The following is an 18681-nucleotide window of genomic DNA, read 5'->3' on the forward strand; positions in this document are numbered from 1 at the left end:
ACACACTTGACGTAGCTTAATAAACCCACCATCTGCACACTATTAGGTGCTAATATTGAGAACTTTGGTCAAGAGGCTCCAAAATATTGTCCCTTCGTGGTTTCCTGGCAGTGACTCCTAAAAGGCTAGCCTTTATGCAGGAAGACCTAGAAACGAAGGAGTGAGGGCAGATAAAGGACTTTCCCAGGAGAGGACAACAGAGAACTGAAGATAAGAGAGGGGCAGAGGTGGAGGAGGTGAGGGAGACACAGTGGCCGATGTTCTGAGAACACCCAGGAACTGGATACACACAGCCCAGCCACGTTATGTAGAGCAAACACCATTTTCTTCCCTGTCTCCCCAATAGACTTAACACCCAGAGATCCAGAGATTCCGATCCAACAGGTTCTGGGTGGGGTTCAAGTATCACTATATTTTTATAGTTTATTTATTTTGAGAGAGAGAGAGAGAGAATGAGAACATGAGCGGGGAAGAGGCAGAGCCAGAGGGAGAGAGAGAATCCCAAGCAGGCTCCACACCATCAGCAGAGAGCCCAGTGTAGGGCTCAGTCTCACGAACCCTGAGATCATGACCTGAGCCAAAATCAAGAAGTCAGATGTGTAACCAACCGAGCCAGCCACCCAGGCGCCCCTCAAGTACCAGTATTTTTGAAAGTATTCCAAGGATTTAGTTCTAATGGGAGGCCAGGATTGAGAACCTCTCAGGGTTTTGAGAGCTGAGCAGGGAGCCTCAATTTTGTTTGGATAGGTTTGAGAAGCAGGCAGGGCGCCTCTCGGGAAAGGATGGGGGCAAAGGCCCCGTCTGTTTCTCTCCTCAGCCTTTGGCTGTGATGTCTGCTAAGCACTCTGCCTCTGACACCGGTTTATTTGCATGTCTGTTTCCTGACCTCCTCGAGTTCAGAAAGTGACATGATTCATGTTTCTGTTCCCAGTGTCTAGCGTAGGGATTTGCCCATAGGAGATACTAAGCTTGATGAAATGCACCAAGCGGCTCAGACACGGAAAAGAAAAGGACATTGAGGGAACAGGCAGGCCCGGTGGGCTGGAGCTGAGGGATCCTGCAGAGGGTGTGAATGATAAGCTGAAAGATATGCTGAGGATTGACTGGAAGGGGCTTGGATACTACTGGCAAAGAGGGCTTTATCCAAAAAAATCAAGAGTTCCCCAGAGCTCCCCTAGCCTTAATAATTACCAGGTATGCTTGTTAAGTATGGACTCCTAGGCCCACCCCCTGAAAATTCATATTCAGAAGGTCTGGGGTGGGGTCCTGGAATCCCTGGATTCTAGATGAGTCTTAAGGTGAAACAAGTTTAAGAAGCACTGTCCTCGGGCATGGAGGCTGGGGACAGATCTGGGACAGAAGAGTACCACACCCGAGCTCTACTGAGATAGGGGCAATTGTCTAAGCTCTAGACGCCAAGTGGTGTCACTGAGGAGCACAGACAGCGGCTGCCTCACTGCCACCCACACACTCAGACCTGCACTCCTTCCGACCCATCTCGGCACCCGTAGGGCTGTTCACCTGCTGCCGACCGATCCATTCTATCTTCTAAGAAATCTAGACCTCTTTCTGTTTGCTTCCCTACCTCCAAGGTTAGTCTCTCCTCTATTCTGAGGGCACTTTAAAAACTCGAGGACTTCCCAGAGGGATCCTTTAATTACAACCCATTGTTTTAGATATGGAGACCCAAAGAGATGACAGGACTCACTCCCTGGGTCCGGGGTGCAAGGCGTGGGTAGGAGATTGCTCGGGGCATTCATCAAGGATGTCTTTGCGCACCCCTGCCCCATCCCCCTCCACAGGCTGATCTGTGCAAGTTGGGTCACGCCAGCCCCACAGAACATCCTAGCTGCTTCCTCTGGCTTCCTTTAGGGCAGTCTCTGAGTCGCGTGGCGTTTAAGTAAAACCGCATTTATTTTAATCAGAGATTCTTCAGCATCAGTACCAGCGCCTCTGAAACACCTGATTTTTAAAAAGGAAGAAAGGAAGAAAAGAAGGAAGAGGGGAAGGGAAGGAGAGAGGGAGGGAGGGGTAGGGAAGGAAAAGAGAAGAGAGGAGACAGAGAAAGCAAGCCTGATCTCATCTGAAAACTGTCCTGTGCACCTTAGGTGGGTCATGTCCCCATCAGGGTGTCTTTTAAGAAAGATGGCCTCAGGAGATCGCCTTTAATTTCCTGCCCCCAAGCTGCATGCTCCCATAACTATAAAGCACCGAATGACAAGGACAAGGGGAAGGGGTAAGACAAGAGCCAAAAGAACGCAAATCAGCAGGTCCACGCACACATATTGCTTCAGGTTGAGTCACATGTCTTCAGGACCTTAGCTGTTGGTGTGAAAAGCTATCCGTGCTGCAGAATGAGACACACAAAGTCTTCCTTTTGATTTCTTTATGTAGCAAGTGCCCCAGCTTCACCTCGGGAAATGATCAGCCTCAAGGAAAGGAAAACAGACTACGAATCCACTGGGAGCAATGCCACCTACCACGGGACTAAAGGAGAACACACTTCCAGGAAAGACACCATGACAGGTGAGCTCAGCTTCCTGTGTATTCTCCTCAGAGCCCGTGGCTTGATCCGGGACAGGGCCAGGCCGGGAGACTTCAAACCATGCTTGACAGCTCAGCAGGACTTAGCAGCCAGAGGGTCACTTGAGAGCTTGACAGCAAGGATTCTCAGGAAGTGGGGACGAGATTAAGCCAGAGGAATATAACTGAGCCTCTTATACCTGAAAATAACTAAGAGAAAATGTTCTCTATGCACATTGTATTCTCATTCTTTACCTACCCCTTTCCTTCTCATCTGCTCATCTCGTAACATTCCCTCAAATGAGAGAGAGGAGTCACCATAGATTTTCTTCTTGACTGACATAATCCAGAGTGGAGAGGACCCAAGATGGTGGGTGCACTATGCTTTGCTATTCTCAACAGAAGGAAGGGAAAGTGGATAAGAAAAGAGGGGGAAGGGAGGGGGGGCGGTAAAGAAAGAGATTTCAATGAAACCCTCAGAACTCCTGTGGAGACATTTTCTCTTCTTGACATGAAACCAATCTCTTATCGTGACAAACTCCTAAGAAGATTCATTGAAACCAATAATCACACTTTCTATACGGAGGCATTGATCTTTTCTGCTCTTTATCCCTCACTACCCCGATCATACCCGTTGCCTTTCCTTTCTCATCAGCTGGGACCCCATCAAGGCAAAAATTGGTGCCCAGCACCACCCATCCAGCATGTGCTGCTCGGCCTTTCTCATGACCAGCCTTGACCTTAACTCCCCTTCTGCTCTGAACAACTCTCCTTGGGGCAGTGTCACTGTTCCCATTCCTCATGCCCTCCAGGCTCTCCACACACTCCTCCCTGTGCTGGTTTTCCCCTCCTCCAAGAGACAGGACTTGGAGGTTCTGCCGTAGAGGAGGTTGTGCCTGGAAAGCAGAGCTTCCAGAGCCATCGGGATCTCTAACAGGGATTCCACACCCTTTTTTTGCCACGTGGACATAGAGACGGATCCCCCTTGAAAATAGGCTGTGAGGCCATTCACAAAACTGGGGTATAAAGGGAAGAATCCTAAACAGACATTGAGAACTTCTTATCAAGAGGATCTCCAAAGTGTGAGTTTCTCAGATATTATTTAGGTGTAGACCTGCGGGGAAGCAGAAGAGACAAATTGGATGATTTATTAAGGTGTCTTCCAGACCCAGGCCATCTAAGATAAATCTTTCTAATGGTAAGTGCACTTACCCCAGAGGCAGTGTTTTCCATGGTAACCGTGCATGGCTGCAAAAAAGAAAAGCACAGTAAACAGATGCTCCCGATGCAAACTCGCAGGTCAGCACTCTGCCTCCACGTACAGTCCCTGCCAGGGAACGTCTCAGCCTAATGCCTGAACTCGTTATGCAGGATATACCTTCTTATTCTTACGTGCTGCTTTCCCCCCTTAAATGTTGGCCCAGTCGTAGACGAGCATGAACAAAGAAAGCTATGAATCTGAATGCCGAGTCCCTAGAGCCGACGCATTCAGCAGAGAGTCTTATTTGTACCAATTACTCCAGAGTAGTGACACCACATCCACCCCGCATTCGTTTTGTGGTTCTTATTGCCCTAGGTGGCCACATCACTGGCTGTCTGAGATGACCCATTGAGATTATAATTACAGGAATAATTGTGAAACTGTATTGTTATTTAATTTTTCTTTCTTGCCCAGTAGAATTATTCAAAAGGCTTTTTTTTTAATGTTCATTTATTTATTTTGAGAGAGAAAGAGAGAGCTTACGAGCAGGGAAAGAGCAGAGTGAGAGGGAGAGAGCAAGAATCCCAAGCAGACTCCGTGCTGTCAGTTCAGAGGCCCGATGTAGGGCTCCACCTCACGACCTGTGAGATCGTGACCTGAGCCGAAATCAAGAGTCAGACACTCAACCAACTGAGCCACTCAGGCACCCCTCACAAGGCTTTTAAATGTGGGTGTTTTTATGTTGAAATATTTCCAATGGTACATAATCATGCCCTGCACACATAGTAAAATAAACAATAAAATCTAACATGTTTCCAGATGTTTAATCTTCCCAGAAAATGGCAGGGAGCTTGGTAATTCCAGTATTGAGGTATATGTAATTTTTCAAACCTGTTTAAGAGGCTTAACCATCTTTGCTTTAATGTACTTTAAACAATTCAAAAATACGCTATCAGTCATCTAGCACGCCTAGAAGAGCAGAGGTCTTTATTGAACAATACGTTTATACAGGATGGTTGCCTTTAAGCCGAGTTCTATGTAAAAGTTAGTTGCTGTTATCTACAGTGATGGGAGTGGTGGTGGAGTTGCTAGTGGAGGTGATGATGGGGGTGGAGGTGATGACGGTGGTAGAGGAGGTAGAGGTGAAGTTGATGGTAGTGGAAATACGGTAGTGATGGTGGAGGCGGTGATGGTGACGGTGGAGGTGGTGATGGAAGAGGTGGTGATGGAGGAGGCAATGATGGTGGTGATGGTGGTGATGGTGGGATGGAGGTGTTGATGACAGAGGCGGTGATGGTGGTAACACAGGAGATGGTAATCACCAGGTGGAGGTGGAGGAGGTGATGGTGGAGGTGATAATGGTGGAGGTGGAGGAGGTGCTGATGGAGGAGGTGATGATGGAAGGATGGAAAAGGCAGTGATGGAGGGTGCAATGATGGTGATGTTGGAGGGGGTGATGATAGAGGCAGTGATGGTAGTGACAAAGGAGATGGTGAGGGTAGAGGAGGTGATGGTGGAGGCGATGATGTTGGAGATGGAGGGGGTGATGACAGAGGCAGTGACGGTGACGACACAGGAGATGGCGATGGCAGAGATGGTGATGGTGATGGAGGAGGTGGAAGAGGTGATGGTGAAGGTGGTGACGGAGGAGGTGGTGACGGAGGAGGTGGTGGAAGGAGGAGGCATTACTTACCACCTTCCACAGTGGCATGAGTGAGTCCCCAGCCAAGCCAGGTGGGAGCCAAGGTTTCATATAGGAATGGAGAGGACGAATGGCCAGCCCCTGCTCTACAGCACTTTTGCTTGTGCCCATCATTTCAGTGTTCACCTGCAGGTCACATCTCTTGTGACCGCCACATCAAGAGCAATACCTTTTCTCATTCACAAATATCCAGGGGACACTTACAGTATAGTACCTTGAAAAATATCTGAAAAACTGCCATCTCCCTTGTTTCTAAGACATCAGAGCATGTCCTACCGTTTCCCCCAAAGAGAACACTCCCTCCACCTTGGGAAAACCATGGGAAGTTTCACGCTCAAAATGCAGCATGGGACAGCTTAAAGTGAAGCAGGCCCTTGCCTGGGCTCAAAATCTCCTCTGCTGAGCCCTTAGAAATGAAGATCCTTCGAGGTTTTTGGGCCAGCCTCCCCCCACCCACCTCTTCTGGATTCATTATCGAGCTGAGATGGAGTCTTTTGAAATGTCTCCTCCCTTAGTGTTCTCTTGCCACCGAGGAGCCGGCAGAAAGCCGATGTCAGCTCTTCATTCAGGCATGCAGAACGGTTATAGCTATTTCTTGAGGTCATGATTCCCTAGGAACGTTACGTGTTCAGAAGCATGCATTAGAGGAGGGCTGTGTGATCCCAGCAGCTGCATGGCCTGACTTTAAAATTCACCCAGGGGATTTTGCCCTCCCATCTGAGCTTCCCAAATGCCTTTACATCAAACAGTCCAGCCCGTTTTTGTCAGTGTCTCTCTTACGCCCTTTTAAAGCCATTCTAATCTTCAGTATGTTGATTCAGTTGGAAACCGGGGCCCATACAGAAGAAGAAAGGCATTTCCTCATGAGTGTGCTCTTGGGTCAGACATACAAGGGCAGAGCATCCATGAAGACATCTGCTTCATGTGTCTGCAGAAGCTACAAGTTCAATCTCAGCTACACAGCCTCCTATAAACAGGTGAAGTGGACCAAAGAGCAGGAGGAAAGAACTTCCAGTAGGAACATCTTTAGCCCAGAAGCCACAACCATGACAGGAAGGGGGAGCAAGTCAAGTACGAGTGCATGATCCCCCCCCAATTAAAAAATGCATTTTGTTCTGAGTCCCAGAAAAACAAAATTTCACCTTGATGTGACATTTTCCATCAGCAAACCATAGCTCTGAGGGCCTCGTTTCTCAGGGTTACTCATTCATTCGTTCACTCCGCAAATAATGCTCGTTCCAGGAGCATCCACTGAGTTCAAGCACTGTCCCAGACGTGGGGATACTGATTTCTGGCCTCATGGAGCAGTGAAGGGAGGTGATACACAAGGAAGACACCAGAGCAAGCTCACCCACAAGCTAGGACCAGATGGTGTTGAGTGTGGTGGAGAAAATTAACAGGTTCAGAAGCCACAGGGTGCCGGGGGGGGGGGGGCAGAGTTGTTTCACAGGGTTGAGATGGGAGACTAAACTAAACTCCCCACCACCACCACCACCAAGGGGAGGCGGTCCAGAGGGCGGGGTGGGGGGGAATGGGGCAGGAGTGAGTTCCAGGGAGAGGGATCAATCAGCACAACATCCCGGAAGCCGAACAAACAAGCTCTGCGTGCTCGACCAAGGAAGGAGGGCCAGCATAGCTTGGGCTTCCTTGACGAGAGAAGAGTGGAGGGAGACACTGTGGAAAATCGGACAGGGCCCCGACCGTGCAGCTTTTGCCACAATCACCTTGGCAAAGCCTTGCAGTGACATGATCCGGTGTGCCAAGCAAGGTGGCGCTGCTTTGGGGAACCGGAAGGATGGAGGAGCAGCGTTGGGGAGGGCGGAAGCTGGTTGTCAAGGAAGATTCGACAGCAAGGGTCTAGGCAACAGTACAGAGAGAGGGGCGTCATACACCCAGCCAGAGAATATGCCAGGGTGGTCTTCAAAATCTAGAACGGGCTCTCAGCTCTCACTTCCTAAGCTGAATTTCCTGAGAGGACTTTTACCGCACAGCTATTTTGTGCTTTTAGTAAGAGTCACGGGTGGGGTGATAGGTATGACTGGCCTTGTGTCTCGAGTTAACTGTGGCGGTGAGAGAACAGCTATGGTGTGTCATATCCTATTTTATTATTCCACGGACACAGGAAACTAAAGAAACGCTTTTCTTTATTTCTAGAGTATTTTAGTATAGGTGCTGCCGAAGCGAGCACATCTTTATTTCTAGAGTATTTTATACCCCAGTGACACTTGATACTTTTTTCCATAGCTCTCTTAAATCATGACCTTTTAAGGGCTATGAGGGGAGTGGTGCCCTGGGGCCTTCCTCTGGGCCTGAGGCATGAGCCCCGAGGGTTCTAGGAAGGTTCTAAGTGAGTAGGTGGGCAAACCCTGCCCGTGTCTTTGGAAGCTGCTGGCCACCAGAGGAGACCTTCCTTCCTTTCGGCTACACCACAGGCCGCTCACAAGACAGGGGGAGGGGCCCCTGGCCCTGTGTCTATTGGGTCCCAAAGCTGCAGCCTTCCAGAAGCACAGGGCAGAGGCAGATGATGCTTCCTGCCCATCCTTGGGGCCTTTGAGAAACGAACTGTCTACATGATGATGAAGCACTCTGTGAGCCCAAATTAGAAACTGCATTCCTGTCGTTCTCCAGCTCAAACCTAAGCTGCTCAAGCAGATTCCTGCATGCTTCGATGTGGGAGACAAACCTTTATTACCCGCCAGTTCTCACCAGAGAAGAAGGCAGTCACCCTGGCAAGATAGCCGTTGTTTGTTGCCCCTGCCCTGACCCTGTGGACAGTCTGAATGTTATTGCAAGAAACCCACCTGCTGTGGGGATTGTATAGAATCGCTGTTCATCTTTCTTAATATCTGCATGTAAAATGAAGTGTCCAGGGCCGATGAATTCTTCCCCTTGGCAGTGGACCTTGGGATGGTCCCAGAGAAGCCAAGCTTTGTCAGGGCAAGAACTCACCTTGATAACCGGCATTCCTCACTTGAAATCTTGCCCTCTTTGCTAATACTTTTTGTTTCCTTCTTGCTTTCAGCTCAAAACACTGGAATTTCAACTTTGTATAGGAATTCATATGGTGCGCCCACCGAAGACATCAAACATAACCAGGTAAAGGAGATGCCCGCATTTGTATTCATTTTCCCCTTCGACTTATGTGAAAGAGCCTGGAATTGTAAAATAATAAATTAGCTTCTGCGTAACATACATAAAGGACCGAAAAAAGAAAATCGCCTTTCCTCCACTCACATTTCACATACCATACGTGGGGTGACCACGGTCACCAGAACAGCCTCAAATTTGAAAACAAACTTTGATTTCACTACAGCCACCTGCTCGGGGTAGAAAGCAAGTTCTCGGCTATGACCCACAACCAAAAGGCTCAAATACACAAGTGGACACAGTGTGTAATTACTAGACAGGGATTAGGTGGCTCCTGTAACCCAGCCAGTTCTCACATACAGCTCGTTATACATGATGGTTTCCAATAAAATAAAGACAAGTGCAATAATGGACAATGAAATAACCTGCGTCGAGGAATGCCTCGCTATTCAGTCTAGTTGGGGAACCAGCAGCCTCAGCACGGCCCGGGAGCTTGTCAGAAAGGCAGAAGAGATTCTTGTCTGACCCCTGCCCCTAATCCATCCGGTGCAACAAATGCATCAGAGCTGCCTTTTTTCGAGGCGTTTAGGTGATGCGTGTGCGTGTCCAAGTTTGAGGAATGCTAGCCGTAGCTCCGTCCAGAAGTACTCTTAAGTTTGTGAGTGTTTGTCTTATTTGGCAAATATTCACTGAAGGCTCGTGTTCCCTGTGCTTCTGTGGGAGCTATCAAAGCAAAAGGCACAGCCTTTGCTCCTCCATTGACTGACAGCTTCATACATTTGGCCCCTGGAGTGGTCATGACAGAAAGACGGCTGTTCCTCATCGCTGTTGGCCACCGATAACCACTGCTAGAGCTGGCTTCTGCTGACGCTCGGGATTCCTGCCACAGGTCAGGGAAGTTGGGCTGAAAGATAAATCTGAAAGCTGTTTGTTTGGTCGCAATAACCAGATGACATGGAAGTTAGATGTGCTGTGGTTAAGCATTTCTCAACACCCTGTGGGGCAGCATCTTTGAAAAGGAAAGGGACTCCCTTCTAGCAGATAGAATATCTTGTGCAGGGCCGTTTCCAAAAGAAGGAGGAGGACACGAAAAGTATCTCCTCGACCTTAAATTACCTTTTCCTCTAATCACCCATCAGCAGGAGAAATGGTGGTGGGTAGAGGAGTTATCCCTTTGCCCTCAATGTTCCAGTCCATGTGGAGCCATTCTGGAAGACAGCTGGTGTGGTTCACAAACCCCCGGTGAATGCCCAGGCCCCACGGCCCGCCTGACACGTTGGTAACATCTACTTGGCCTCCCTCAGCTCCAGTCTTTGCTAAAAACAAAGAGGTCAATGAATAAATAAATAGGTGCGTGAGCACTAGACAAGAGAGCACCGGGGGTGGCCACCAGCCGTCCATGTGTCAACGCGCCTGTGGGAACACAAAGGAAAATGGAAGCAAAATGTATTGGAAATGCCAACTTCAGTCACGGAAAACAACTTATATATTTTCGCAAATATCAGGTACAGTGAGAGAATTGGCTGTAGCTCTTAATGATACTTGTCAGGATGTGATAGGACCCTGACTTTGCATCCAAGAGTATAGGAATTGTCTTTAGTTTCCTCAGGTTAGGAGAAGCTCATCACAAGAATGGAACATATTCTACACCAATATTTCTTTCCATGGGATTCCACTAGCGCTGGCAGCGAAGAAATGTCCTGGTGTGGCCCAGAGGTCTTTGGCATCTTACAATGTGGCTGCAGTAGTTTCCTAGCACTGCTTGCAACCTAGATATACAGGAAAGTCCACAGTGGCTCTATGGGCAATTCTTTTCTCCAGAGCCTATTCTGAACAATGAAGCCAATTGGAATTAATGTGCTAGGATGGCATCACTGCCTGGAGGGAGGGCGTGACATAATGTAACCTTTTTCCCAGCATGCCCCAGAACATACTCAGCCTCAGCGCGAATTGTCAAGGCCATGGTGCCCCCGGCGAATGCTGGGAAACCCAGCCGGGATGGAGTGCGAGCTCTGCACCATTTGGCAACACAGGGGAGATGCTGTAGACAGGCCACTGGTTGAGCTGAGTCCCATGGTATCACCTGGTGTCATCAGCTCAGTGCCATCATTAGTCCCTGAGAAGGTCCAGCAAAGGGAAGTAGATGATGAGACTCTTAACCCCATTCTAAGATCAAGCAGCAATTAAAAATATCCACCAAAAAGAATTGTTTTTTCCCCAAAAAATTTCCAAGGTAAATCATTATGACACTCCAGGAAACTCCAGTGTTACTGGAATAAACTTGGGCTCTGTTTTGAGGTATGACCATCCTACCCATTCAAAAGAAGAGGGGACTTGGTTCTCTTCCAGTTGGGTAGTTCTAGAGACAACCTTGTACCAAGCCTCCATAATTTGGATTTTCTGGCCACATGGACATGGCTAGTCATTCCAGATGGATGGAATGCTTTCATTTTTGGAATTTTCCTGGGTTAAGAGTGACCTCACAACCTCACAGCTAATAAAAGACCAGCTTGAACAATTTAACCAGGAGGAATATGCCAGAGTCCGTTCCATTTCAGTGCTGACGCTTGTCCTCTGCTGAGCGCTCTAGTCTCCTGGGTGTCTCAGTCGCCCGCCGGGCCTCATGAACTTCACAGAGGCTGGACAGTGACTCATCTCCAAGAAGAAGCAATTCACTGAGGGAAACTGGTTTGAGGTAGGTCTCCAAGAGGAGTCAATGACAATGAGAGCTGGGAATGTGGCCCCAGCTCCAAATGCATGGGCAGGCGAGGGTCCAGGGCAATGGCCATAAGCCAGGCTTTCCATGACTCAGTGGAAAGGGAGCCAGGCAGCTGCTCAGCTGTGGCTCTCTCCATGAGACCACCTGGAACTCCAGTCTTATTTTCACTGAGTTCCAAGCCTTACGACTCCTAGAAGAAATAGCCATTAGTCTGAAATAACATCTGTGGTCCTTGGTTTTTATATCTCCAATCAACTGGTTGCAGACATCATTTTAAGAATTAACTACTTAAACTCTCCCAAATTGTTATTGAGCTTCTACTAGTCTATCACATACTGATAGAGAAAAATATCACATCCAACTGCATATATCTAGCTAGCAACAGAATTTTTTGTTCCTAAACTAGAGACAAAGGGGTTTGGTGTTTTGATGACCACCATTAAAATGATTACCGTTGACATCAAAACAGCATCTTGAGGTCCTGGTTGGTGTCCTCGGTTTCACTGCCAGGTGAGAAGAGCAGGTGAAATTGTCCTCAGAGATTCAAGGAGAATAAGGGTTTGCTTTTGGTCACCCAGCTCAGAAAAGGAAAAGACTCCAACCTGGTTCATCTGCCTTCTTGTCCCATCTGGTCTCCTCTCTACCAGTGGTTCTCAAATTTGAGCATGAGCCAGAATCCCCTGAACAATTTACTAAACACACATCAGTGGCCCCCCACAACCCCAGAGTTTCTGACTTGGTGGGTAATCTGCATCTCTAACAAGCTTCCAAGTGATGTTGATGCCGTTGAACCAGACTTTGAGAACCGTGAATCCTTACCACATGACCTCTTTCATTGTATATTATCACCCTGAGTCTTCAGCTTTCGCCGTGTGGTCAAGTTTGAAGATCTGTAATGGGCAGCTATTTCCCTTGTGTTAGAAAGAAATACAGGTTGTAGGCAAACTCGGTGAGGAGTCAACCAAGTTTTCCTCACTATGCTAACAGAACTGGGGGGGGTAGAGAACTGGCACTATCCTTCATAATTTAAACCCAACCTTCTCCTATTGAGGAAAAGGTTCAACAAAGGTGTCTTTATGGGAGCAGGAGCCACAGGACAGAGCCCAGTCTCCCCATGTGAGCCAGCTGGTTGCACCTCCCCTTCCCAGAAAGGACGCTGCCTTAAGGCAAAAGCAGACAGCCTCAGGCTCCTTGGTTGTGCCACGGTCTCACTGAGCCGCAACAGACACTCAAGTTCAGAATATGCCACTATTGTATATGAACATCATTCTACTTCCTTCATAGAAGTCTGCTTTATGCAAACAGTACAATGTAAAAAAAATGCATTTATTTTTAGTTCCTCTATGGGGAAGGCTTATATTTGGGAGCTCAAAATACGTCCAATTTTGAGCTCTGTCAGATTATCCCTTAGAGTAAGTTGTAAAATAGAGCCAACATTCCTCCACTGTGAATGTGCATCCACAGTCAACATCTGCACGACCAGGCCAATGAGCAAATTTAATCCCTCCAAACACAGCAGTGCCACCTGTCACCCAGCCTGGATAGTTCATTTACACACACTCTCAGAACCACAGAACTAACTCTTAAAAAGGGTTGACAAGAGACTTTATGACCAATACAGATGAATTAAAGAGGGCAAGTCCTCAAGGTAAGAGACTAAGATAAACGTGCCCGACCTAAAAACGTCCACCAACCAGAGAGAACATGGCAACAGTAAGAAGTTTGAAACGGGTTGTGCAAAAGCCTGAAAGAAGCAGCCACTGTGGAGAGCCATAAGCCTGTGAGTGATTTCCCCTGCAGATCTCCCCATCTCTGGCCAATAAGACTGACACAAAGAAGTGAGACCTTTTCCAAGGTTACTTTTGTCCACTAGCCTCCCTTCTTATTATAGAGCCTTGGGTCAACACAGTGAGGCTGGCCCTCAAGCTTGACCGGTTTGGCTCAACCGAAACTGTGTGTGGTGGAGAGAATGTGGACTTCTGACTCAGCCAGACGGATTCACATTCCAATCTCACACCACCACTAGCCATGACATCTTGGAGGAGTTTCTTAATTTCTCTGAGCTTCAGTATCTTCATCTATAAAGTGGGAATTGGATGGATGGATGGATTGATCCCAATAGGGAAGGAGAGATACATGATGAGATAGAGACATATACACACATATATACACATTTCTGTTATTAAAGGTTAAACAAAGAGGAATTTGTTAAATGTTGGGTATAGCGCCCACTGACATAAAAGCACAGTAAACTCTAGTCCCCTCCCCGTGTGATTTTTCTAGATCTTCCAGCTCCTACCCTTCGTATGCTCGATGTTTAGTAGCAGCACAGTGCCAGAGCACAGAAGTTCAGCATAGCACACAGCTCTTCAAAGGATAGCAAAGAGCGCCTCAGCCTAACCACGTAATTTGGTAGACCTGGCCTTGTTTAATTACAGATGATTAATTCCAAACATCCCTCTCATGGCCAGGCTCTTAGGCTAACCTGTTTCGCAGGTAGCCCAAAACTTCACTCATCAGCGCCACTAACGAGAAGTGTGGGACATAGTGGATGGCAGCTATGATGAAGAACAGGTCAATTACTAGTGTAAATCAATTACATGTAAAAGAGGGAGGTTCACTTACTTGAGAGAAGAATTATGTGCAGGTCATTAGAAGCATTCATTTACACACAACGTGCTAATTACAAGTCATTATTAACTAGGACCAATTTCTATAGGATGTTTCCATGCTGAGCTTTAGTTAAATTAATAGGGAATTACTGAATCTGCTTGGAGGTGATCATACTGTGTTTCTTTAGAAGTGTTCTATCATTCACACCAGACCTTCTTCCCAGTGACTGCACGTGAGCAGAGCTTCACAAGTGACTGTGTGCCCTAGCTGCGGGGAGGTTCCGCTCCTTTCGGGTGCATAGTGCTAGAAAAGGGACCCCAGAGGCAGTCAGAAGGGAAGAGGAGAGCCAGCCCTCCACATACAGGTGTTAATTACCAGCCCATGAACAGTCTTGGTCTTACTGTCCTTAAAACTAAACAGATGGAACTAGTTCTTGACTTTACATATCTCAGAGGCTCATGTGACCCCTCTAAATTTTCAAAGCCTCCTACATCAGACAGTAACTTGCAAAGGACAAGAGGGCAAAGAGCACGGAGGTGGACTGAAGGGATACGAGACAGTACTGAAACCCCTCCTCCTCAGCCAAAAGCTTCATAACCCCACATCATTCTCGAGTTCAATAAATTCTTACGGAAACCAAGTCGGGGAATATTTTCATCCTCCTGAATATGTTATATTTGGAGTGGATTTCCTGTTTTCAGTACATGCTTGTCTGTGCAACCTTCTGATCACTTAGGCAGGTGTGATGGAATGACCCTACCAGTGGGAAGCCTCCGTCCTCCAGAGAGGTATTGATCACAGCCCACTGCGCGGGCGGAAAGATACCCAAGTGACCATTAGACCTCCTACATCTTCACCGTCTCTTTCTCTGGGATTGCAACAACCTAGGTGTAATGGGAAAAAAATGCAGAAGAGAGGAAGATCAACTAGTTGTGTTCTATAGCGTCTAGTCTATGCGTCTTTAATTTAAAAGGTTATCTACTAAAATGTTCAGCTGTTGTGGCAGTTTGGCAATTCCTTGAAGAGTTACACCTCAAATTATCAGAAGATCCAGCAATGCCACTTCTAGGTCCATACCCCGAAAATTGAAAGCAGGGACTCAAACAGGTACTGGTGTGCCCACATTCATTATAGCATTATTCACAATAGCCAAAAGGAGCAAACAACCCAAGTGGCCATCAACAGATGAATGGATAAACAAAAAAAATACGCATACAATAGCATATTGTTCAGCCTTAAAAAGGAAATCCTGTCCCATGCCACAATACGGATGGCCTTTGAGGACATTACGCTAGGCGAAAGAAGCCAGACAGAAAAGGACAAATATAATATGATTCGACTTACATGAGGTGTCTAGAATAGTGAAATTCAGAGAGACAGAAAGGAGAATGGGCTGCCGTGGGCTGGGGCAAGGAGGAAAATGGTGAGTTATGCTCAACGGGTCCAGAATTTCTGCTTGAGGTGATGAAAAAGTTCCGGAAATGGGGTACCTGGTTGGCTCAGTCGGTTATGTGTCCGACTCTTGATTTTGGCTCACAGTTCGTGAGTTCAAGCCCTGATGACAGTGTGGTGCCTGCTTAGGATCCTGTGTCTCCCCCTCTCTCTGCCCCCCTCCATTCTTTCTCTTTCTGAAAATAAATAAATAAACTTTTAAAAAACGCTCTGGAAATGGATAGTGGTGATGGCCGCACAATGCCATGAATATACTTAATGCCACTGAAGGATACATTTACAAGTGGTTAAGATGGCAAATTATATGTTAACGTATGTTTTACTACAATCATAATCTTTTAAAAAGATTATGTAGAATGCTAGTGCATGGACCCAGGCACCGGCTTATAAAAGGAAGGGCGATCAGAAGTTGGCAGTGTCTGGAGAAGCGCCATGGTGGTCGATCGGGAGGGTGGGGGGCACGGCCCAGCCCTTAACATGGAAGGCTTGAGCGCCTGGCCGTGGGGGGGTTGCATCAAGAGAAAGCGAACCAGCCCAGGTGGATCTTCTTTTCTGTGCAGGTTCCAGCACAGCCAGTCCCACAGGAGCCCAGCAGGAAAGACTACGAGACCTACCAGCCGTTTCAGAATTCCACGAGAAACTACGACGAGTCCTTCTTCGAGGACCAGGTCCACCATCGCCCTCCCGCCAGTGAGTACACCATGCACCTGGGACTCAAGTCCACCGGCAACTATGTCGACTTCTACTCAGCTGCCCGTCCCTACAGTGAACTGAACTATGAAACTAGCCACTACCCGGCCTCCCCCGACTCCTGGGTGTGAGGAGAGGGCGGCACGAGGCGCTCCGGGAACAGTGCATGTGCATGCATACCACAAGACATTGCTTTTTTTTTTCCCCCTGCAAATTTAGTTTGTTCAAGCCTGTTCCATAGGAAGGCTGTGATAACCAGTAAGGAAATATTAAGAGCTATTTTAGAAAGCTAAATGAATCGAAAGTTAACTTGGAAGTCAATAGGAAGCTAAAACGATCCTAAATATGACATCGTGCAACACCTTTCTAGTTTGAGCTGTAGAGTATAAAAAGTGCTTTATATTGAACGTGGCTGAAGGCAGCAGAGGAGACGGTCGGGGTGGTGGGGCGTGAAGGTTGCAGTTAAGCACAAGGGACAGTGTAGTTCACACACTTTAGAGGGACGGCTTCTCACGCTTTGTTTACTCTCTTCATCCGTTGTGATTCTAGGCTTCAAGTTGCATTGGGGTTCCTCTGTACAGCAAGATGTTTCTTGCCTTTTGTTAATGCATTGTTGTAAAGTATTTGATGTACATTACAGATTAAAGAAGAGAAGCGCATTGTGTATATTACACCATGCCGTGTTTCCTCATCTATGGTTCTAAATATTGCTTCAATTTCAAACTTTTGAAAGATGTATGGATTTCCAGTTTTTCTTTTCTTTTCTTTCTCCCAGTATGTTTTAACAAAAAAAAAATGGGAAAAAAAGGAATATTTAGCAGTATTGTTCGTTCTGATATGTGAATTTGTTTGTGGCAAGTAAGCAAGGCATTCAGCAGTTTCTGACAATTAACATACATCATTCCACACTCCTTGTCAACAAAGTGCTTTTTCACTGCCTAAAATTTTAGATGTAGATATTTGAAATAGATTTTTTCATTTATACCAGTTTTCTTTATGATGATACAGTGTTAAAAGAAAATAAATTACAATTGATCTGTCATCCATATTTGCTAAGAATGTCTATTTCCAAGGACCCTATCTTACAAAATACACATTCTTGCCTGTGTGTCTGTGCGTGTGTGGGTGTGTGTATGTCCACGTATGTATAAAAATGACCTGTGTGAGATTTTATTTTGATAGAAGCTACTTCATTCGCTGTTCATCCTGTACAAGCTTTGTTTCTGGTTTTCGGTATAAATGTACATCACTTTGTTCTTCTCGTACTCCATCTATTCTTCTGACCATCTAGTGACTCAGGATATTAGGCCAGTTGAAGTGAAGTTATAGGATTTTCACACATTCACACATTCTTGGACACCACCTCTTTCTACAGGTCCATTTCCTTCCACGTTTTATGCCCTGGGAACACAATAAACCATGGCCAACTCAATAATTTCACTTTGGGGCCAATTACTTGAAGTATCAAGAAATGTAAACTGCTCGCCTTATTACCCCCAAACTTTCTGTTCATGTGGCAGGGAGCAGTGGACCATTATGGATTAGATTATTAAAATTGAACTTGAAGCCAATGTTAGAATAGTGGTTAACAGAGCTAAGAAATAAGGCTAACCATTTACAAGAACACGGGCTGTGGGTAAATCAGCTTTGCTCTTAGATGCAAGTGACTGAGGCCAGTAGGTGCCTAGTAAATGTTAACTGTTCTTGGAAAAAATAAAAATTAAATAACAAAAGAAATTGGCTGACCATCTTCCTTTAAAACTTCCTCCCCTTCACTCTACATAGTTGAATTCAGTGCAAAGTCCAAGATCAGTGGTTCCTTCTCCAAATTTAGCACCAATCAAAAAACTTGTTTTGTTCAGGTGTATTTTTGCAAATGAAAAGCTGATTTCCAAAATAGAGCAGGAGACACAAATTTGCTTTTGAACTGTCCTGTAAATTACCTGCAAGTTGGACCCTGTTGCACTGTTTATTCTAGGACTGGATTCAGCATTGGTGGGTTCCCTCACAGGAATGCTCCAGCCCCCGTGGAGAGACAGAAAATTAGCACTGAGCACAACGTGTCCTCCTCATCCATGAGCTAGTGAAGTTCATCGAGGCAGAGGTTATGGCATAGACATGACTTATCCATAACCTAGTAGCTGGTTTAACTTTTCCAAAAGTGAATGATAGGACTCATTCCTGGCTTGAGTTGTGCATGGAGAAATGACTGCATGTGCTGAAAAGCCCTCCTAGTGGGAACTGTATATTTTCCTTTATACTCTTTGAGTCCGAGAATTCCCTGCATCTGCGACCTGGGAAGACTAAAGATGCCTCTGCTGCCCGTGATTCTTTGACAGCATGTGGTGCCAGGCTGAAATGAACCAATTCAGCCAAGAGCCTCTGGCTTCAGAGGTAGAGGTAGGAAAAAGAAAATTAGAAGTGTTGTAGTTACTCAAACCAATCGTGTTCTCCTTTTCATACACACACACACACACACACACAGAAGTAAATAAGGAGACAGTAAGAAATGATTGATAGATAAATAGAAGGTGATGTAGATAGGTGGTGATGATTGATAGATAATAGATAGATGATAGATAGATAGATAGATAGACGATGGATACTAGATAGATAGGTAGATGAGTAGGTAGATGATAGGTGAGATTTTACATAAACTGTGAAATAACCTAAAGTTCCCATAGGCTCCCTTGG

At 46.5% G+C, this 18681-nt stretch overlaps 1 protein-coding gene across 1 annotated transcript in view; it reads left to right on the plus strand.

Annotated features, from left to right (window-relative positions):
• Nucleotides 1–16663, plus strand: part of CTNND2 (catenin delta 2) — a 946486-nt gene extending 929823 nt beyond the window's left edge. The window contains 3 exon segments of the mRNA XM_030332482.1: nt 2395–2526; nt 8449–8522; nt 15858–16663. Of these exon segments, the coding sequence (XP_030188342.1) occupies nt 2395–2526; nt 8449–8522; nt 15858–16118 (467 nt within the window). The 3' untranslated portion in view covers nt 16119–16663.
• Nucleotides 16664–18681: the final 2018 nt, after the last annotated feature.

Source organism: Lynx canadensis, chromosome A1 (genome assembly GCF_007474595.2).
Source record: "Lynx canadensis isolate LIC74 chromosome A1, mLynCan4.pri.v2, whole genome shotgun sequence".
Lineage (NCBI taxonomy): Eukaryota > Metazoa > Chordata > Mammalia > Carnivora > Felidae > Lynx > Lynx canadensis.